Source organism: Haemorhous mexicanus, chromosome 2, assembly GCF_027477595.1.
Source record: "Haemorhous mexicanus isolate bHaeMex1 chromosome 2, bHaeMex1.pri, whole genome shotgun sequence".
NCBI classification, from domain to species: Eukaryota; Metazoa; Chordata; class Aves; order Passeriformes; family Fringillidae; genus Haemorhous; species Haemorhous mexicanus.
This window is the reverse complement of record NC_082342.1, coordinates 59,775,481-59,798,998: the sequence shown is the minus strand read 5'-3', so window position 1 is coordinate 59,798,998 and position 23,518 is coordinate 59,775,481. Positions and strand designations below refer to the sequence as shown.

At 42.4% G+C, this 23,518-nt stretch overlaps 1 protein-coding gene across 1 annotated transcript; it reads right to left on the bottom strand.

Annotated features, from left to right (window-relative positions):
* Positions 1–224: 224 nt before the first annotated feature.
* RUBCNL (rubicon like autophagy enhancer) lies at positions 225–23,022 on the bottom strand. The gene is made up of 16 exons (XM_059839039.1): positions 22,936–23,022; positions 22,225–22,330; positions 20,104–20,212; positions 17,399–18,064; positions 12,940–13,025; positions 9,727–9,937; positions 8,697–8,801; positions 6,579–6,621; positions 6,089–6,221; positions 5,538–5,683; positions 4,729–4,793; positions 3,382–3,620; positions 2,536–2,597; positions 1,481–1,634; positions 1,269–1,359; positions 225–840 (listed from the first exon to the last, which is right to left on the bottom strand). Exons 2-16 carry the CDS (start codon positions 22,294–22,296, stop codon positions 728–730), a joined length of 2,295 nt encoding a protein of 764 aa, XP_059695022.1. The 5' UTR covers positions 22,297–22,330; positions 22,936–23,022; the 3' UTR covers positions 225–727.
* Between the last annotated feature and the right edge of the window lie 496 nt (positions 23,023–23,518).

Below are 23,518 nucleotides of genomic sequence, written 5' to 3'. Positions count from 1 at the left end.
CATGACAGTAGCTAGCAAGTGAGCTCCCTGTCTGTATCTCAGCCTGTGAGCTCTCCTCTTCTTTTCTCCCTCTGTCCTCTTGAGGAATGAGGTGAGAGAGCAGCTGGGTGAAGTGTAAAGAGCACCTAGCAGTAGGCCAAGTTAACTCACCACAGGCTGTTGAATTGATGTGTTTAAAAGAAACTTAAAATTCACTGGTTCACAATAAGCATTTGCCATAACAATTTCAGATTAGCATCTGCTTAAAATCTGCAGACAGGTCTTTTCTATTTATTGTAGAGTTTTTCAGAGAATGATTTTGTACTTCACCACTTTTTCCCCATTTCAAAAATTGAACACAGGCAAAGACTTCCAGCATTCACTTACTATCTATACATTATCTGCAGAATTACAGATATGAATCATTTTTACATGAAAAAATACAGTATTAAAAATCTTACATCCAAGGACAAAACATAGCAACAAAAGGCAGCCCGAAAAATTAACATCCAGTCTGTCACCATTAAGATGAAACTCCTTCAGGGTGAGTTTTCAATGACAAAAATGAAGTTGACGTTTGTTATTTGTTTTTGGTTTTTTTTTTAATTTTATTTTTTTTTACCCCCCCATAAAGGAGACATGCATTAAAAACAGTAATGTCTAAAACAACATTATTTAACACTTAATCATGCACCTGAAGATTTGGCTCTGAGCATCTTCTAAAGCCAGCAGTCAGAGGAACCCAGTTTCACTGAGGCACCAGTGATGGAGTTTCTGAAAGAGTCCTCCGAGCTGAGATCCGCAGACATTTGGGGCAGCCTCCAGACTTGAAGCATGCTTTGTGAAAGCATGTTTTGCACTCTGTTTATAAATACAGAGTAGCATTTAGAGAAAAAAAAATAGAATTAAAAAATTGAATCAACAGCTGTGTTCCTTGAATCGTGTTCTATCATGTACATATCAGCACAAAAGTAAACAGAAGCAGTGCAAGGCTGGGACAGCCACCACCACTGTAACAATTTACACTGAATGCTGGCAATATCTGATAAAACAGCTCTCTCATGCCTAGACCCAAAAAAAAGCTTCCCACTGCAAGCATAACCATGGTCAGGCAAATGCCTGGTTTTGCTCTCTGAATCCACTGATATGAAACAGCTGCCACAGGCTGGTTTTCCAGCATGCATGCTGTCCATGGTTTCCAATGCACATGTTTAAAATAAACATTGAGAACATTTTAAACACCAAAATTCCCCCAAGGAAGAAAGAAAAACATTCAGTCTGGAACTTACCTGGGCACCTTTTGCATTTGGCAGTCTGATACGGAAAGAGCAGGTCTGTGCTCTGACAGAATTCACAGATAAACCCCTTCGCTTGACAGAGCTACAACAACAGCAAAAGGGTTGAATTTAAACCTAAGTAAAAAATTATTTGGGAATGGCAGCAGGGATATTTCCTTACAGTAGCAGCTGCAAGGACACTAAAAGCCCTGTTTTTTCCTTACCTCACAGCCATCTACATGAGAGGTGGAGCTCTTCAGAATATCTTTAAGAAGGGGCAGTAACTGCCCTCGTTTGATCTTCACCAGATCATCCAGTGAGAAGAGATGCAGCTCCTCTGTCAGATGGCTGGGAACCTGTTCAAATTCTTTCAGTACACTGCAAAGAGAAATAAAACCCACAAAAAGTTACAAAAAGTTGTTTTTCAAGTGTATTTCCAGAATAAGCATCTTTCACTTCTCTAGTAACATGGGGATTATACAAGGCAAGTTCCTGCTATCTGCCTCCCTCCCAATCTGAGATCACTGCATTAAGAATTGGAAGGTTTGGGATTTAGAATAAACTAATCTGCTTTAAACATGCATTCCTCAGACTTTGGAGTTGCCATACACACTTACAGCAATCCTTAAATAATGTGTAAAGGGCTCCCTCCTACCTCAGGCAAAATCCCAAACAGTATCTAATAAAATAAGCCAGGCTTATTTATTTGCTTTGCAAAGAGGACTTTGAGGGGTTTTATCCTGCACACGTCACTAATGGGTGAAAGTATGTTTGTGCTGAGCAGGTGAACTCTGGAAATAGAGCTATTGGTCTTTATCACTTCTGCTTACTACTACTTTCAATTGAATACTTTCACAAAATAAACTGAATTGAGCATTACGACAGGTTTCTGGAAGAAATCTTTAAATGCTCAAGGAACCCACTTGTTAATTTTAAAAAGCCAACATATTTTTAAAGACAAATATTCTCAGAAAGGTAAGTATCTTTGACATTTTAAGGAGTGAGAACCTAGGTGAAACAGAACAGGAAAAAATACACATCTAACTAAAATGACTCAACATTTAAAACCAACCTATATTACAACAAGCAGCTACCACATAAAACTTGTACTTCACTCAACATTTGCAGTGCAATAGAAGGCAGTTTTTTTATTAGAGTTCTCTAATGATCATATCAACTATTTAAAACTGCACCCCAAATGTCTCTAGAGAAGAAGGCTCTATAAGCACATAATGAACATTTTATTAAGCTATTTTTCATGCATAATCACAGTCCATACCTTTCAGCAAACCTGCATGTTTTCAAAAGCTTTTTTAAATGAAAAAGCTGTTCTTGCATCTCCTAAAAGATGGAGGAGAAAAACAAAGCCATTTTTAAATCAAAAGCATTGTTTGTACATATTCCTAAGCGAGGAACACCACTATTTGAGTCTGCAACCCTTGCAAGTACACCAAACCACGCCCAAAAAAAAGGGACTTTACACCTAGCATAGTATTAAACAAATGGATTTTCTAATGCAAGAAAGCCAAAAGCAGGCAAAGGCTATTTTTATTCCTTGACAAGTGAAACAAGTCCTAATGCCAAAAATGGCTGCAAGTCTTGATGCATGCTAGACCCACACCTGTGTAAGAACAGGTAAGCCAGGTAAAATCCTCAGCCAAGAAGGGAACACATGCTTACTTGCAGTCTTCAGCAGAACACTCTTCCTGAAGCTGTAGGAGGTACAGCTCTTACATAAGCAAAGGATGTTTCCCGAAATGGCCCACAAAATTAAGGAGTCATTCCAAAATTACAGAACTTTTCAAGCAGCCAAAAGGCAGAAAGATGTAAATATTTACTGCTGGAGATCAACTCCCTTATATGCACTAAAACTGGAAACCACTAAAGAAACACTCCCAAAGAAAACAGGGCTAAGGAGACCTCTGGCATAGGTTGGAAACATCTCTCTTTGCTCCCTTCACCTGAGGGAAAAGAGGGCTAGTCCCAGAAGTGGTGATGGGATAAGTCAGAAAAAAACAACCCTCCTCCTTACCCCATACACACACAGGACATCCTGCCCTAAGGACTTTTTCCTGAAAGTCTCAGACCCGGAAATTCCTAATAAAAAAAAAAAATCCACACTTACCCTGACCCTGTCCATTTCTTTACTTTTCGTGTAGAGGGTTTTGTTAATAGATGACACATTGAAAATGGGCTGCTGCCATATGCTGTCCAGTAGGTGTTTGGAGAAGTTGCACACATAGTATTTCTTGAAATCCCACTTTGAAAGTATTCGGGCAGGAATAGAAGACTGGGCATAGCTGTGGCAGCAGTCACAGAAATACTTCCCCAGGTAGTCACAATAGCGGAGTCTCCTGATATATTCTGCAGGCAGACAGCAATGAAATTCTGAGTATTTTAAAAACTTATGGGACACAACTCTTGTCTGTATGCCTAGTCTGTCTAAATAACTCAGATCTAGTGGAATGAAGACAAAGGGATTTTTTGTTTGTGTTATTCTTTTCAGTAGAGGGCTTTTTTTTTGTGGCAAACACACGTAAAAAGCTTGCACTTGGCATTAGAACAGAAAGCTTTCCTCATTTCCATATTTGTTCAACTGATTATAATTATCAACATCTTAGAAAAACCCCTGTTGCTTTAACCACAAAAAAAACCCACTATGTAAAATACACAACAAAAGTACTTCCATCGATTTTGGAGTCATGTTGGTACAATACTTTTTCACATCAAGAGATTTGTGGGGCTTTTCCCAGCTATTACAGCATCTCCTATTTGCTCAATTCAATCTGCCATCATAGATTGTAGATGCTTTACAGGACACTACTAATGCTGCTCTTGTGAGCTGACCCAGAGTGAGACTTAAGAGCCATTTTGAAGATTTCTAAGGTAAGGTCTGTTTGTCAGTTCTGTAAATCATTGTGCTTTCAAGCAGTTCTCACAAAGTATCAGGAATTAAACAAAAAAAAAGAGAAAGGTTTTGTCATCAAGATCTAAAAAAACAAAAAAGTTTTAAAAAGACACCCCAAAAGAACAAAACCACAGATTCCATAATCTTGCATACAGTCCCCAGAAAGAGACTTTTGGCAATGTCTAAATTGGCACAGGGAAAGAATTATTAAAAGAAACAACTGGACTATGCAAAACCAGCACTTTCCAGCCTGGAAGGTTGATTTTCTTTGTATAGCTTTATTTCTGTTTTATGACTGTTATGAATTTTTGTGGTTATGAGAAGGACATCTATCAAGTATTGTATTCTGCATTGTATGAAAAATTCCAGACACCGGAAAGATCCCCACTGTCTATTTTACTATTGCAGGCACATCCAACAAGGAGATTTTCCTTCTAGCTCAGATGATAATTTAAAAATTGTGGTACATCTGTGTTGGTGAGGATTATAGTCTGATTACAGTACTGACTGCAGTACAAGTACTGCACTTACTAGGGGTTTCTTGCCAGTTTTGGTAATACTTACTGCTTTCTATCGGGGTTCCACAGCCAACACACGTAAAGTTTTGAGCAGCCACCACTGCATCTCTCCTGTATGCAGAGGCAAATAGTTAGACCATTCAGCACCCAAAAGACAGTTTTAATTAACATTCTTCCAAAGTGCAAAAGAGCTAACACTGGCACCAGGGAGAACGTCCACCTCAGGAGCTGACTCCTACCCTTTCATGAAGAAGGGAGATTCTGTAACGCTTGTTGAAAGACCTAAATTATTTTCCATTTCTTAAGGTGGCATCAGTATCATAGGGTTTGGAGAGGGGAAATCCACATTTGCAACTGAAAATGCAACTGTACCTGCAGCAACACAGGGAACAGCCAGTTTGCTTACTGTCTGCACTTCACAGCATTTGAGACAGGGTGAGACAGCCATTTCCTCACACATGACCTGCTGCCTCCCCCTACTTTCTGAAAACCAGCTATCCATAAAATACTAGCAGGACAGCAGGGAAAGGCAAGAATATTCTCCAGGTAGTGTCACAAAATGAAATTTTCAGGAGCTAAGTACACTGCCACTGTAACACTAAAGAGTACATGTATTATCACATGGAAAATTGTACATGCTGCGCTCATCAGGACGTGCCAAGAGAGGGAAAAAGAGGCCATCTGTTTTCTGGTGAGGCTGGTGACAGACACTGCAGAAGGCTGTGCCATGCACCAGCTCTAGACCTGGTCACAGATCATCTGCACATGCACTAGATCTGTTAATCACCCAAGCTCCTTCCATCAGCTTTCCCCATGCTATACTAAATGACAATGCCCACATCCCTCAAAACTTACTTGACTGAAGGATGAATATTAAATATAATCTGTGATCTTGGTGGGGACCAGCCAGAAGATCCTCTCAGCTTGGATATGATCTTTATTTCTTCAGCCAGATTCAAACTGGACTCAAGTTCTCTTGGAATCTCTTCTTTCAGCACAGACTATTGGAAAAGACAAGCTCATGAAGATAACCAGCCCATCAACTGGACATATGTTAAATGCTATAGGAGATGTTTATCTCCCTTTATACTCCAATATTTTAAAGTTCAGTTTTCATCTGCATGTAGTCCCCCCCATCAAACTCCCTTATATCAGTCCCAGAAGAAAGCACATCCTGATTGTTCACAACTACATTGTTTTAAGTGTGGAGAGAGAAGACATTTTCTAAAAATTTGAATAAAGTGAACTAATAAACTGTAAGCACTCATGTGTATTTGTTTTCTTTTTTCTTTTTTTTTTTTTTTTAATGTAGCTTCCTCCTTTTCCTAGCAGTGAAGCAGCTGCACTGAGACCATGATTATTTGGGGAACTGAATAAAGAGCTCGTTGTTTTCAGATCAGACTCACTCTCTGCTTAGATGAGCTCAGGCAACCAGACAGCTGAACTGCAGAGTCTGTCTGCAACCAGTATTTTCTGAAAGCTCTGCACAACTCCTGGGCTGTTGCTTCAGCAGAATTGCTGCCTGGTTCAAAAGAAGATCTGAAAGGTAAGGAATACTGTCAGTGAAAAACAGCAGCATGTCATCAGTATCTCCACTGTCTTTTCTGCACCCAGGAAAAGTTTTCTCCCATTCCTTCATTCCTACCCTGTTTCTTTCAAACACCCAGGCCCTCGAAGAGCCACAGACACCTCCCTCCAGCAAGACTAGGGGACCAGAGAAACACTGCTAAGCCAAGCACCAGAGACATTTGCTGTCAAGCAACATTCCTTCCCCTTCCTTGAGAGGGCCCAATTCACCACTCCCACAACTTTCCCTGCCCCAGCCAGAAGAACCACCAGAAAGCTGCTCCAGCAGAAAAGGTAGAGCCAGGAGGCTATTATAGTAAAGATACACACCTTTTATCAGGGGCAACAGACAGATTTTCAAGGTCTTCTAGTTCTGCAGTAAAGGAGAAAATTTTAGCAAACCATTTAAGAAACAAAGTGTCTCTTACTCAGCACTATTTTAAAAATACTTTCTGTGTTACCACAGTGTCAGTTTCAGATATATTCATCTTTCCAACACCCTTCCTGGATGTGGGAAATAAACTCAGCCCTGGTTGTAAAACAGGCATAAGGAGTTTTATCTCCTATGCATATCTCTGACGTGATGAAGAATATTCCCTAATACCTTTGCATCCTATCATCACCATCAAGAATTGAAAAGGCATCCTATCTGCCTTCAAGAACTGAAAAGGTAAGGAGAGACTAAGTGCATGCTGGTCAAGGTCCAGACAGAAGTCACTCAACAGCAACAGAGCCAAGAGTGGTCACATTAGCTGTTTTGGACACTAACAGATGTTTGGAGACCCCAATCATAAACATACCAGTTAATGCTATAAACATGTTAGCAACAGGTGAGGTTAAGGCAAGGAAAGGACACCACTTCATTATGTCTACACAATATGGTTATGCCAACAAGGTGTTCACATTGGTAGTGTTAGTCTTGACCATGCTTATTGCTCTCAAGACAAATGTTTCCCCATTTATACATCTCAAAGTAACTCTTGCTGCTAGGAATGTAGTTCTTTTGGGAGTTTGTTCTTCATTAGTAGATTAGGGAAAGATGAGCAGAAAAAATAAGTCTCTAAGACCAAAGAGAACAATAAAAATCCATTTGTTATCAGGAAAAGATAAAACAAAGGTTAAAAGTAGCACAGGTCACTTTTCAGGGTTTCTATTTCTGTATGTGTAAAAATCAGAAGCAAACCAAATGAAACTCAGGATATCCTAAAGAGAAGCAAAGCACATATAAGAGAACAGAGACATCTTACTCTAATCCTGAAGCAGAGGGAGAGGCTGCCTAAAACACAATCTGTTTCATTAGGAAATTATCATGTCCTAAATTCTCTCAAACAGTGCTGCCATAGCTGACTGAGGTTGTTCCAATTTCACACTTTCTTCACGCATGATCCTTTAGTTTAATCCTTAAGACATAATTTTACTCCCTCTGTTGGATTTTCATGGCAAGATTTTGGTAGCAGGAGGGGCTATGGCAGTGGCTTCTGCGAGAAGCTGCCAGAAGCTTCTCCCAGATCTGAGAGCCAATGCCAGACAGCTCCACTATGGACACAATATGGGCAGAGGCTGAGCCCATAGCCATAGTGGTAGTGCCTGTGGGATAACAGAGTCAAAATGGGAGGGGAAAAACCCTGAACAGCTGCAGCTGGAGAGAGGTGTGAGAATATGTGTGAGGAACAGCCCGGCAGACACCCAGGTCAGTGGCAAAGGAAGGGTAGGAGGTGCTCCAGGAGCCAGAGCTGGGGTTCCCCTGCAGCTCCTCATGCAGACCATGGTGATGCAGCTGTGCCCCTGTAGCCCATGGGGATTAATGGGGGAGCAGAGATCCCCCTGCCGCCTGTGGAAGAGCCCAGGCTGGGGCTGGAAGGAGGCTGTGACCATGAGGAAAGAAGCCCATGCTGCAGTATGCTCCTCACAGGATGTGTGGGAAACCCCAAGAGGTAGAGAAATCAGAAGTGAAGTTTAGCCCAGGAAGAAGGGAGAGGTAGGTCGGGGGGAAGGTGCTTTAAAACTTGATTGAATTTCTCATTACCCTACTCTGATTTGATTGGCAATAAATTAATTTCCCCACATTGACTGTTTCGTCAGTGACAGTTTTTGATGAGTGATTCTCCCTGTCCTTATCCAACCCAAAAGGCTTTTGTTCTGATTTCTCTCTCTTTCCAGTGGACAAAGGAAGTGATTGAGTGGTTTGGTGATCACTTTTTGTCCAGCCAGAGTCAGCTCACTACACTCTCAAACCAGAAAAATATTTTTTCCTAGAAACAAAATCCTCCAGCAGTCTGATATTTCTGTATGTGTTCTAATAAGAACCTACACCTCCATAATTATTTCCATTTTCTCATGTTATTTCTCCTACAATAACATCTACTGAATCAAGAGAATTCCCAAACAATGGAGTAGATTCAACTGAACAATATATCTGTTTCTGCAGTTACAATTTTAAAGTCTTACCAATAATTACATATTCATCCTCTGAGTCACTGTGGCAATGAAATCTGGTAACCTCATGATGTGATGGTAGAGGCACTGGGGAGCTGACAGGCAGCAAAGCACAGCCTGCCCAAGACAAGGACAAGATCAGTTGAACTTTTCCAGCATTTATAAGTAGCTGCAATTATGTTTACATTTTTCATCACTTTGCAAAACTTTAGAACACAGACTGCATTTATAGAGCAATTTGAATTGCTTTTATACATACACAGAGCAGGCCAGTTCTTGGGAGTCTGCCATACAATATGTCCCTCAGTTTCTCAGCCAGAATCTTGTAGAGATAAACCCAAACCTTTTATATTGCCAGTGGTCTCTCCCCTTTTCATGTCCAAGAACACCATTCATTTTTCCACAGAATTTATGTCATTTAGACATTAGACTTATGACATTTCGACTTTATGTCACTTTAGACTCATGATTCATCACTAAGATCTGTACTAGTCAAGAGACTAAAACCTACTTAAAAATGCATGTGCTGACTCAAGCATAATAATGCCAGGAGTATTTATTATCTTGCCTTAAACTATATGTGAATGAATACTCTGGGGAGTCTCACTCAAACCAATTGCAATTGGTTGCATTCCTCGTCTGCATACTGCAGAAGCAAACACAGAAGGAAAGACACAAATTGCAAATAGTGCAAAAAAATAATTTAAGCAGAGAGAAAAGCAGCCAGCTACAGGCATGCTCTGTGGAGAGTCATGCTTGGCTTGTGGCATTTAACCCTACATTTTAATTTTAATGTAAAAAATTATTATAATTAATAAAACATAGGTGTGAACCACCAATGTGGTGGCAAAAGGAAGTATGTGACCCACAGGAAAACACTTGTGGCATAATGATCCTCAATGGACCCAGCTCTCTAGAGACTCAAAGAGGGTAACAGAGGATTTGGTTCCAAGAAATGCTCCAATTTGTTTAGAATTTTCTTGCACAGAAACAAACAGCAAAGGCTTACAAACAAGGTTACATTCTAAATTAAGTAACTTGCCTTCATAACCACTGTCTGAAGAAGTAACAGAAGAATCAGACTTCTTCACTCCAGGGTAAGAAGATAATTCTGAGTCAGTGTGGTAGCTGCCATCTGATCCACTTGTTTCCTCCACAGCCCAGGACTCTGCTTGTTGTTGGCTCAGGATATTACATTTCATTTTTTCTAGTGATGCTATAATCATGTCTGCAACAAAAAAGTGTGCGTTTTCCTAGACACAAGATTGGAATGCTCATTAGTACTGATACTTAGTTAAGATGAAGAGAAATGCATCATTCCCCCCCATACTTTTTAAACTCTATAAATAAAAATATAAACCTATCTGACCTTTTATTTAAACTTAAAAACACCACCCCAAGGGCAATTCAAGAACAATATGCAAAAGGCAACTGCCTAGATAATTGTCTCACCCTTGATTATAACATCCAATCTATTTTATCTTACCCATGTATTAGATAAAAATGAACTTGATTACATGATTAACTGGTGTATATGTATGCATTTCAGAGATGCAGCCTTCTAGTTACACTGCATTATTTAGTATGCAAGTGTGCATCCAAGTAACCTATTTAATTTCAAGTCAATGTGTACAAACAGCTTTGCACACATGCTAGCTGGAGGGGGCCAGAAGAGGCAAGTTTTGAATGGAGTGTAGATCTTCAGGTGGTGGGAAGTACAGGAGCTAGTAAAATGTTTCCATTTGTTAAAAGTTAGGGCAGTGAGGTGGGGAATATGCAGCAAGATAGCTCACATGGCCAACTCAACCCTACGTAGAAAGTCTGTGATAAGAGTAAGTGGGAACCTGGCTCCCCTGGACTTCCCACTACCTTAAATAAAACGTAGCTGTTCCAAAGTTTCACTGTAGCATTTCCAAATCAGACAACACTTCCTTGTAATGTCTCTTGCCATCTTGCCTGCCCTGGTCACCCATTCTCCAGGAAAAGGGACCACTGAGACATACACATACACCTGGGGCTCCTTTCCTAATATCACTGCTGTATCCCTTGCTTTCTGAGGTCTAACAGAGCATCCCACAGCCCCACCTGAGCTACTGCTGATGGCCTGGACACAAGTTCCACACCAGTCTCAGCTCAAAAGTGGACACATCATGGAGAGATAGCTGTACTCAGGATGGTAATCCAGAGACACCCAGGATACTCTCAACTGCAAAACTGTACCACTCAACATCAGTATTCATTATATCCCCTCAACTTGTATGGGAACCATAAAGAAAGACATCAGTGTTTAGGAATAGCTAAATCTTAAGGAGCACAACAGACAGCACAGCTTTCTTACTGCTCACAGACAAATACATGTAGACAAGATTAATCTCAGCATTAGAGTGCATCCAAGTCCCTGTGGGTGTTTGGAGAGACTTATCTTTTTCCTACCCCTAATTAATTATCACTTGCTTGGTGCACAGTTTCCCCAGAGACAACTTTCAGTGAACTTTAGGAGTCCAGGACTTTGCTATCCCTTCCATTAGCAAAGAAATAATTCAAAAGTCTTTTTTCCTTTTGGGAGTTATCTCCTACTTTGAAGATAGAAAAAATCTCAAGTTAGTGGCAGAACACAGCCTATCAGCATGCCCTGCTGATAAAAGCAATTATGAGTGTATCTGAGAGCTGCATTGCAAAAACATGAAGCAGAACACACAGACTCATGTACTCAGCATGGCTATCAGCTTTCAGCTCTGCCTACTGATAGCTCCCTACCCCACGAAGCAGAACCAACTCAGCTGTGACACACAAACCTTCTCATTTCTGTCCTCTCCCGCTAGCATCAGTGGAAAGTCCCTTTAAGATTATCTGAGCCATTTCCTTCCTAGCACACAACTACAACTGCAGGACCTACTGACACCACATGTACCTTAACTTTCAGTCCTAAAGTGGAAAGACATTATTTCACAAGCTAGAAGTATTTGAAATTTAGTGGGTTTTTGTTTGGTTGGATTTTTTTGTTCTTTGGGTTTATTTTAAAGGCAGCCTTGCTCATAATAGACTGAGCTCTTGCTATCTTTTAACTTATAATCACATCAGCCCCCAATCTCTGCACAGTAGTAGCAGCTGATAAGATTTTTATTCACTCAACACTTTGATTGTGGATTCTAATCCAGATACCTGCTCACCAGTCTCCTGGTGTTTGAAAACTAATTACTTTTGTTTTAGGTCCCACAATAAAGATGGAGAAACATTGTCTCCTTTCTGCAACACCTTTCATAAAAAGCAACACAAAAAGCTAGTTCAAGTTTGTTGAGTTTTGGTGTGTGATTTATTGAGTGGGTTTTGTTGTTTAAAATGCACCTTATGGACATTGAGAGCTTCAAACCAAAGGAAGAACTTGCTCCTCTGGTAAAAGCAGTGTTGTGCACAAAGATGATGGTTACCTCTGGGGCCCAGGACATAGGACCACATGCACACAGTCCAGCAAAAAAAAAAAAAAATCTCCTTTACTAGGCACATTTTTAAAGCTCTTTTATATTAAATCCTACTCATTGCAATCCATTAACCCCTCTTTTTCCACTGTTGGAAAAGATTAACATTTAGCACACAGAGTTATGTGTGACAGCTTTAGCTCCTTATCTTTAGCTCTCTTTATAGGCTTGAGTGGACTGCCTATCTGGCAACACACCTAAGACTGTTTGAGGTCCTTATGAGAAACTGCTTGAATTACTGCAGCTCTTAAGAGTTATTGTGCTTGGTATCCATACTGTAATTCTTTGACAAAAATTCTGACATGCTTATCATCAGCACACACAAAAAAACCCCATCCTCTCCCCATCTTATGATAGTAAAAACATGAGGTAAATCTCATACATATGCATGCATGAAGCTGCAACAACTTCTATGCAACATATTCTAATATAACTTTAAAAGATACTGATGTTAAAGTTTGCTTTCAAGGAATGTGTGGGGAAATGATGGAATGAAAAGCAGAAACATACATTGTTCCTGTATATATTTCCATTATTTAAAAATAATTAAAATATTTAATTAATGGGTCAAGAGTAGAAGACAAATTATGAAATAGGCATTTTATGTTTCTAGTTTCACCCACAGAGGGCAAGAAGAGGGAAAATAAATAGAGTATTTGTAAAGATTAGCACATCTCTAAGGAAGTTCTTTTATTGAGAAACACCTCTCGTCATTTGATTTTGTCACAATAAAACGTAAAAGCCATGATGATGATGATGATAGAGTTTGTTGTCCTCACCTTTTCCACATCCTCTGGAAGCATGCAGACGTCCTGCAGTGAACGATTCAGGGGTATAGCACTTATATTCAAAGGAGAAGGAGAACCTGAGGGTATAACAAGAACTTTTATTAGTTACTTCTTTCTCTGCAGCTCCCATGATGCATGCTGGAACTTCCAGAAAGCAAAGCAAGGTTTTTTTTTCCCAAAACTGAACACTACTGGTGCTGGAGGCTGTGGCAGAAGCTAAGGCAGAGAAAAATGTGAGAAACACGCTGGCATTTGACCTATTCTGGCAACCTGAAGCATGAACATCAACTAACAGAGAAAAACAGTTTCAATGCTGGGCTGTGACAGCAGCACTGCACTCTCACACCAGTTCTCTCCAAGCTACAGCCTGAGCTGCTGGGGACAACCACAAACAGAACCCGAGGCTGGATTTGCAGCAATGCTCTGCAGTAGGTGACACAGCTAGCTAACACTGCACTCTGCTCCTTCACAGCTGCCAGAAGAAACACAAATCCCACTGCTGTCTGGGCATGCAGAGAGATGCACCAGCCTTAAAAGATTCTCCATATCACTGCCGGCACTGTGTTTGGAAACATTAAGTTTGGAAAACACTTTGACATTATGTTTCTCTACCCCGAGGAAATCTCCCTCCTGCTTCCAAATGCAGCCCATACTGAACGGTAGTACGTCCAACTGTGGCATTAGCCACAGTATTCCTTGCTTCCCAGAATTGCACCTTTTTTCTCCTGGTATGTGAAATATGTATGTGAAATAAATTTTATCTCTTTTTCCCCAGTAAGAACTTTCACTGTACAGCAGAGCACACGTCAGGTTTTCACTGGGGTTTACTACCTCTTCCTGGACCTTGAACTCACAGAGTTTCTGTTTCACCCTCGTGATGTTCACAGGATAAAACAGACCATATGTGGTGGTGGAAAAGGGCCACCACACAGACACCATTTAAAGCCTTTGCAAATAGCACAGCTTAATTGGTGGCTTTTTATTTTTTAAAAAACGCCACTCCTAAACTGGTTTAAAAGGCACAGGCTAAAGAGCCCCCACAAAATATGATCACAATTTATGTAAAACTTTTCTCCAACTGAGGGACACTGACTCTCAGGCCTAGTTTGGATTATTTATGTTGCTGTACTTAGAGAAACCACGTTATGCTGCCCTGAGCATCGATGACATCAGGATGTAAAGTCAACACTGACCTCGAGCAGAGCGACACAGGTGGAGAGTTTTTGTACAGAATTATTAATACCTCCATTGTGTCTACCATGAAGGAAAAACAGAAAGGCTGACAGTGTGACTTTTCAAAACACATTTAATGGCCTAATTAAGTTATTTTCATACCTACCTGACGATTCATCTTACTAGGTAACCTCTATAGCTTGATAATAGACTACATTCTCACCAGTTAAGATAACAAATATTACTCTCTAAACTAAAAATAATAAGCAGAAATAAAGAAATGGGAAAATTATTCCTTTCTCTTTAAAACATAAGACCCAATTCATCTTAAATATAATTTTGAAATCTAATGGGAGCTCTCTCCTTTGCTTACCTCTTGCATCCCACTTGCATCTTTAAGTAAAGAGAGAATGTAGAAAAAGCACAGGGAAGGAGCGTAACACATCAAGCAATAGGATGCAACTCTAGGTCTGATGCAGAAAAATTATCTGGTTGCCCTTCTGCTCCTGAACACTGTTGCCTGAGGCTGCTGGGGCTGAGGAAAGAGTCCTAAGAGCCAGAGAAGGAAGTGACTTTGATGTACATAGAGGTTAAAAGCAAGAACAAGCTTGTGAACTCAGTGACACACCAGCCACAATAAAGCCCCCAGAAAACACTAAACTCAGCCACAAACTCTTCACTAACAGTAACAGAGCCTTTCAAAAGGCTGAATAAGGGCCATTCTCTGGTAGCTTCAAACATACGAACATGGCCTAGTAGGAATTTCAGAAAATCCCACTAAACAAAAATTATATTCAACTGAAAAAAAAATTTTCTAATTTAAGTGATATTACATGGTTTTATTGTATCTTGTGCATTTCTCAGAATTCTCCTGTGAGAAACCATCATCTCGAAGACAGCAAGTCAGGAAATCCTATTGTGTAATTCCTGCACTCAAATTAGGCATTATATTTCTTCTTTTTCATTTTGCTATTCACTTTTCACATCCTCATAGTACTGGACAGTGCAGGAGAGAATGAGACCTCGTTACCCAAGCTACCCAGTAGCAAGTTAATGGTTAAAAGCAACAAGGAATGAAGAAATGCAGAAGTTTTCACTTTGTACAGAAAAAGCCTGAGTCTAAGGCAGACAGAACATACCACATGGTGAAGCGTCTATCAGAATCCTGCCTCCTATGAGGAGTATCTTTTAGTAAAATCAAGGACGCTCTTCAGTCACCTGGCTGCCACATTCCTTGCTCCCTTTGTTTTGGAGAGCCAGCAGTGCTACTATCCCAACACAAGCTTGTGACACATCCGACTCGTGCCAGAAGGTCGAGTCACGCACGATGTATTTGTTCCACACGTGCCTTGCAGTCCCTGCTGACCCCGAGAACCTGGGCTGTGCTTTCCAGACCCAGCTCCCCAAACACGTGTGACTGGCCTCAGCCAGCCCCAACTGCTGGGTGCGGTTTCCTTCTCCCTGCTGGGCACTTCTCGAAGGCACGGAGCCAATGCAACACTCCCCAGAAGGAAACAGCCATAATCGTCACATACTAACTGATGACAACAGCCTGTCCCAGATGACAGGGGTGTTACTAAGAGCACACAGCCCTGCAATGGCACGTGCCTGTTTGAGACCTTGCTGCCAACTTAGACCTTGAGGAGTTCTGGGTGAACAGCTAGAAAGGATCAGAAACTGGAAGTGGAGGTCAGTGGAGTGTCACCGCTAGGACTACTACTGACCAAAGGGAGAAGAAAAAACCCAAATCGAAACAAACAAACAAAACCTAGACATGGTATTATTCTTTCATAATACAAAGGCAGGATGAACACTCCCTACTCTTTGCCTTTATTCCAGTAGAAAAATCAGACCTCAGCTGCAATACTTTTCTGAAGCTCATAATCTATCATCGTGGAATCATAGAGGGGTTTGGATTGGAATGGAAGTTGAATATCACCTTGTTCTAAACGCCTTGCCACAGGCAGGGACACCTTCCACTACACCAGGTTGCTCAAAAATCACTCACTAGACCAGGTTGGTCAGGACCCAATCCAACCTGGCCTAGAACACTTAAAGGGATGGGGCACCCACAACTTCTCTGAACAACCTGTGCCAGTGCCTCAGCACCCTCATAATAAAAGATTTCTTCCTAATATCTGGTTGCCCTTCCTATTTTTTATAAGACCCCCTCTAAGTACTGGGGGGCTGCTACAAGGTCTCCCTGGAGCCTTCTCCAAGCTGAACAACCCCAGCTCTGTCTTAATAGGCGAGGTGCTCTGTGCATCCGAACATCTTTGTGGCCCTAAGTTAAGTCCTTAGATGCCACTAACATCCTCTATAAACAAACTGAAAATGCTTCATCTCTCTGTACCAAAGGCTGCTCCTGTCAATATTAGGTGTTAAACAGGAGGGGACTGTTCTGCTGCCTCAGCCAAAGGGCAGGGACCCCAGCCTGCAGCCCAGAAAGGCTGGCCCACCTCATGGAGGCACACACAGCCCCAAGGCCAGGTCAGCTGCTCCCCCAACCATCTCAGGGACATGTGCTCAACTTCCCCTCACCTACAGGACTACACTGCCCAGAACCCTCTGACACTGCAGGGACAGAAGGCACCCTTCTCAAAGGGCACCCTCTGCTAGCAGCCCTCAGCCAGTCCTCTTCACAGACAACACACAGGATTATCCATATAGCTAGAAACTGGTGAAAGGTATAAAGAACCTGTTCTGCATCAGATGGGCGTTTGTGTCTCCAAAACCTCAGGGGCACTTGCAAAGGAGAACAGGAAAAACAGTCCTGCTCCAGAACAAGCCAATTTAGTCATAATAAACTGGATGATAATGCCCTGCCTCCAAAACCCCAGAATCCAAGGACTCCCTCTCGTTCAGCTGCTGCCAAACACAACACGACCCCACACACACCAACAAATCACTACCCAATGCCCAGATCCCTGCTATCTGCTTTTGGGAAAAGGGTAACAGTGAAGACAAGATAAAGCAGGTAGAAAGCTCATCCAGTGGATGTTCTACATTTCTCACAGCTCAGCAACTTCTACATTTTATCTACAGTTGTATATTACAAAAGCATTTCTGCATCCCGAGAGATACCTACTACAAAAGCATGAGCATCTCTCATTTTACCAACCACCCCTCAGGTTCCCCTTGGTTCTTAAGCTCTTTCTCCCCTCTCTCCTATTTTGAATGACAGCATCTGTCTTATTCGCAAGCCCCATAAATAAGGCCTGCTTCAATTGCAGCGTTTTCCAGAGATCTTACCAAAAAAATGCAGCTGCAAAGTTACCTGTTGGATTGACTGGCTCTGACTGGGAAAGGCCACTGGGAGAATTGCTGTCACGGCTGGTGAGAGGTGCAGGCTCCACGACATGAGGGTATTTCACTAGATCTGCTTTACCAACAGTTGAATCTGAAAGCAACCTTGTGAAAGCCAAGTCTCTTTCAGGGGAGGTACAAGATTCTTTTCCAGAATGCACAACAGCGGATGTGACGGTGCCTCCTGTTAACGTCACCTGGGTAAAGCAGTCACGCTTCAGAGGGGACACGCTTGAAAGAGTGAAACCATTCAAGGAGGAAGCAGCAGAATCTCCATCGGTGTAATGGGGACAAGGGAAAGTATCCAGTGAAGGTTTGGGGGAATCACAGTCTGTGTTGTTCCAACATGCCCGGGGCCTGGTAAACCGAATGTCTGTTTGTGTACAGGCAGTGCTGTGATGTGCAGAATCACTGTCGCTGTCATCATGGCTGTCTCCGGCGCTGCTTTCTTCCCACTGCTCCACATCACTGTCAGGATGCTCAGTTCCCTGCATTGTGCTCTGCTCCAACACCAAAGAGGGCTTCAAACCAGATGCATTTAAAACAGACATGAGAATGTCTTTGATAGCTTCGGCACTGCCTGGGTATGATCCAAAACTTCCAGCATGTCCAATCACTGCTGGCCTTGAAGACTCATCTGTTCGGAAATTAGAAGAAAAAAAGAGGTTAGGAAACAATACTAAGAAAAGGTTAATATACAACATGAATAAAATGCATAATATTTTTTACACAGGTGAGAAGACAGGACAGCTGAATTCACTCACCACTCGCTGCTGCCTCTTCCTGCAAAAAACCTCTTGCTTTCTGTGCTCAGCAAGCAATCTGTCATTGATAAAGGCTAGGTAATAAGCCAACAGTAAAGTATTCTGCTGCTATCCCAACACAATTAGCTAAGACTTTAATGGTGACTGATTGTCAGTGTGCTCAAAAATATCACTGTTGTACAAAACAGGATAACGAAACTATTGCTGGTACAGGTACTGATCCTATTGCCAATAGGAGAGAAGATTACATTATAGTAAGTCACATGGAAGATCAATAGAGCAGAAAGAGTAACAAAAAATACACTCAGTAATACAAGGTCAACATGCTTGTGTGTTTCAGTTCAGTCAGACTGCAAATGGCTAAAGTAAACTTCAGTCCCATTATTCATAGGGTGGCAGCACTTGGCCAAAACCATAACAAACTTAGCTCTGTCACACCAAGATCATTATAATGCCTCTGAAAGAATGAAAAGCACTGCCAAGGTCCTATGTGATCTATTACAAAACTTAGTTCAACAGAAAATGGAAAAACTGCTTTTAGTGGCAGATATAGCAACATTAGCAGGACACAGAAGCATGCACCACAACCAGTAGCTTTTGAAGAATAAACTGAAGTCCTGTACCTTGAACAAAACAAACAAAAAACCCAAAAACAAACTAACAAAAAAGCCTCAGAGGAACTGCCATAATCCAAGTAATTGAGAGATTAGACACAAAGTCTCTGTTCAAGAAGAAACCATCGACTAGATCAACACAATGAAGTTAACAACTATCTCCTTTGGGGAAGGTAAGTCAGTTGTAAAATGCTAAGAGTAGATACAATCAAGAAGAATCATTTCCAGAACAAAGAATTCCTAGTAAGGACCACAAGGATTGTTAAACACTGCTGGTGACAAAAGCAGGAAGTTTTGCAGACTCCAGACTTTGCCCAGAGGTTGCTCTCCTTGGACATATCTCATTGGAAAACAGTAAACTTCTCCATGAGTCTCTCAACTGGAAGCCTGCATGCACGCAAACAACATGATAAAAAAGTTTACTAATGAAGGGATCAAAACAAAAACAAAAAAAACCCTATGCATTTTGGAACTGCAAGTCCATGTAAAGACCCGTGCTCATCAAGAAAAATCCAAGAACACCACATATAACTGAAACTGCAAGAGCTCCTAGCAAAACTAACCTAGTAAAGCCAGTTCAAAAACAGCCAGAGTATGTCAGTAATAGGAATCAGTCACCTGCCACTTACCAGGCCAAAGCTCTTGCAGAAATAGAACAAAACAGCACATTTTACTGGCTGCACTTGCAAAGAAACATCTTCCCAATGTAGCCACCCATGGCAAGGTAAGGACAGGAATGGGAAAAGTAAAACTAGCTGACTTTCAAACAAATACATTTCAAACTTTTCAGGGAAAGAAAGACACTTTGGTAACTGATGACATTTCAATTGCACAGGAATACCTAAATTTGGGCTGTAAACATCATCTTCTCTCTGCAAAACACGTAGTGTTATAATCAATTTTATGAGCTGAAAGGGGCCTTTAAGATCATCTAGTTCCAACCCCCTTGCTGTAGGTGGGGACACCTTCCATTAGACCAGATTGCTCAGAGTCCCATCCAACCTCGCCTTGAACACTTAAAGGGATAGAGCATTCACAGCTTTTCTGGGCAACCTGATCCACCCTCACACACAAATGTCAGCATTAACTACAACGGCCAAACTACCATTAAAAGGCAAAAACCACCCATACTTGCAAATTGTAGAATGTATTTTGATGTTGTACCACCCTCAAAGCCATTAAGCAAGGAACCCTCTACAAACAAACTAGACACACAAACACCTATAGCTTTTGCTAGCACTACATGCACCAGCAAAACTTCCCCCAGAGGGAGGCAATTTGGGACAAACTGGCATTACCTGAGAGAACAGAGATTTGAGGTGTCGGAGCAAGGCAGCTAATCCTCACGGAGGGGTTTGAAGAACACGCTGAGTCGGTGAACGCCACCTTTAGGCTTTCTTGGTTTAACTATAATGAGAACAGAGAGGCAGACAATTTGGTTATAAGATAACAGCACTCTGCTAATGATACCCTCAGTGTCACAGTCATCCCAACAGGAAGAGCACTTTTCTGAAGCCTGCTGACAGTCACCTAACCACTGCCTACATTTCTGGCTGCCTGGAAATCTCCCCAGAAGCATGCACTGTCTGGAGAGCATTCACATCTCAGCTCTGCATCTCTCATTTCAATCCAGAAGGCAGGTGACCAAAAGAAATTCTCCACAGCAGGAAGATTAAGCATGTGCATAAGGCACAAATGAGACAGAACGTTGAATAGGATGCCTGTATATCTACCAAAACAACAGCAATGGAGTCGAAAAGAATTCAAGGAACCACCAATCTGTATCTGGAAGCATTGGCCTATTTAGATGTATAAAAGTTGTAAGCTAAACTGGGAGCAAGTGTGGTCATGTCACCTAATTTGATAGAACACAGTACATGTGGTTCACGTCAGCAACATGACTGACCCAGCATAATGCAAGAGGTGACACAGATAGATAATACTCAACCTGGCATAGGAGCCTGCCAGTATAAGCTGACCAAAATTTTGAATGCATTTGAACTGCCTGAGCAGGGTTATACCAGATCAGCACTTCACTTTTTGCAGTCAGGATGCTTCCCATTCAGTATTTCTGGCCTCAAAGCTGGATTTACCATACTGTCAAACCAGGGTAAGGTGAACCAGGGAAGCAGATAGTGCTGATACTCAGGGGCTAATTCCAGCAAGAGACTCTGATACACTCAGGACAGCAAAGCAACAGATACCCTCCCTAACCTCATAAATTCCTTGTGAGGACCTAAAATTTGTCCCCCCACCTCCCTGCTGCCTCAAGTATGTAATGGACCTGCAGAGCACATCACAGAAACAAGAGAAATGAAAGGGATGCCCTGCTCCGACATGCACATCATTGAAAGGCACTTAACCAAGGTGTTGTGCCTTCCCCCAGATCAGTGAGAATGCCTGCACACTGAAGCACGACCAGGACTCCTCCCACCCTCCCCCTGAACTCTGTGATCCCATAAAAAGAGAAGGGAGTTAAAGGTGTGCTGTCCTCGGCCACCCCGGGTTGTTGACCTCTACACTTCTTACGTGGAACAGCGAGGTGACTCAGAGTACAGCTCTTGTCCAGATACCCCTCAAACTCATGGAAAGCAGAAGAAATTAAAACCCACAGAGAATTTCCCTTTTAACTGAAGAATAACGTTTCAAGCCAAAAATAGTATGTTTAATTTAAAATATTTAGCATTTGATTATGCCAGTGCTTAGAAAAATACTCTTTTCAGTATCTGCTAGTGTTTTCTATTTTTTTCCTCCTCAGTACTACTTCAGAGAAACAGGCTTGTAGGCAGGCTTTATACATATAAATAACATACAGTCAAAATTGTTTTCAATACAATTAACAAACTCTCAGCAATTAACAGATTCTACCCGTTAGGATGCAACTATCCCAACTGCCCAGCAAGATAAATACAAGTACTTTATCAGTAAGAATAGCTGTTAATGGTGCTGAGTTTTAAGACTTTTATCTTTGTTTTTAAACAATGCTCCCATCTCTCAGCTCTTATCAGAATGGTCTGAGAATTCAGATTTCCATTTACTCTCCAGATGCTATGATTTCAACTACATCACAGAGGAAAAAATAGCCATATAACTGTCCCCTCCAATAACAGAAAAAAAAAAGCGATTGAAGATCAGTGATAAGGAGATACAACAATAACAGAAGCACATGGAAAGCAAAACACAATACCGTAACGATGAAAGGAAAAAAAAAAAAAGACAATTTGACATCTTCCCACTATAAAAGAAGTCTGCCCTTTCCTCCCCCACCTCAATATTGGTACTGTGTTCCTCAAGGTAACTCTACCGGCATTTAAAAATAACTTACTACGTCCACTAAAACTAAAAGCTAGTTTTTTAACCAACCCCCCCCCAAGCTATGAGCACACAGAGACACCATTCAGAGGTCTTCCTTGCCTCACCTTCTCAGAGCAGGGGTGTTTGAAGACTTCTGTTCTGCTGAAGCTGGCGAGCGCTACTGCATGGAGAGACATGATGGTAAAGCTTTCATTTTTCGGTGTTAAGTACCTGGAAGCAACAGACAGAGAATTACAGTCACCACTATGTTATCCGTGCTTCTCCATCTGTTTTGCAGACTCTACAGTTAATATTCTGAACTATTTTCCGTCCCGACTTGGCACGCTTATAGAAGCTCACCGAAAAGCAGAGCTCAGCAACAATGGAAATGTGCTTTAAAAAAGTGCCTAACTCAGAGACGGGGGATCGTTTGTTTGCCTGTTTATTTTTTAAGGAACACAACAGAAACGCCTTCCACATGCTTAAGAGGGAGATTATTGATCCGTGGTCCTTCACAGTTCGCTGTAAAAGGAGGAAGAGAGGGAGCGGAGTGGGCAGCAGCGAGCTCCGTGCTCCAGCTGTGCAGCAGAGGCTGCTCCCCCCACGCCGGGTGCCGGGCAGGGGCAGGGGCGGGCAGCGGCGATGGCAAACGCCGGCGATGTCCCCGGCACGCCGCGCTGCCCTGCTCAGGGCACGGCTCTGCTGCCATCACGGCTCGCCAAGCGCTGAACCCGGAGGGAGCGCCCGGCACCTCCCGCCGCCCCCGGCAGGCGCAGCGCTCTCGCCGGGCACCGACCGCTCTCCCCCCGGCCGCGTTCCCAGCTCCCCGCTCCCACCTGCGGCCGCGGCTCCAGCGCCTCCTGCCCGCCCGGCCGCCGTGCCGACGATGCCGAGGCCGCCTCCTGCCCGCTCCACGTCCCTCCCTCTCCCTCGGCCCGCCTACCCTCCCTCCCGAGGCGGGGCCCAAAACAAACGACGCCGAACAAATCTGAACAACAAAAAAGCTGCTGCCGAGGCGTAGCGCCGGAGCTTTGCGCTTGTCTGGGTTGGAGAAAATGTGGCTGAGGGCCGGCGACCTCGTTGCTCTTCACAGCTTCCTGAGGAGAGGGAGGGGTTGAGCTCTTCTCGCTCAGCGACAGGACGCGTGGGAATGGTTCAAAGCTGCTCCTTAAGTTTACACTGGAGCGTTTATTTGCCGAGAGGAATGGCGGTCCTGGAGGTGGTCAATGCCCCAAGGCTCTCCGTGTTTGAGAAGCATTTGGACAACGACCTTATCAATATGCTTTAACTTGTCAGCACTCAATTACTCAGGAAGTTGGACTAGGGGATCACCGTAATATCACACAACCAAACAAACCCAAGAGGAGTCAACTGGGAATGAATGGAGGGTGTTCTCTCGGTCGGTGTGAGCTGGGGTGG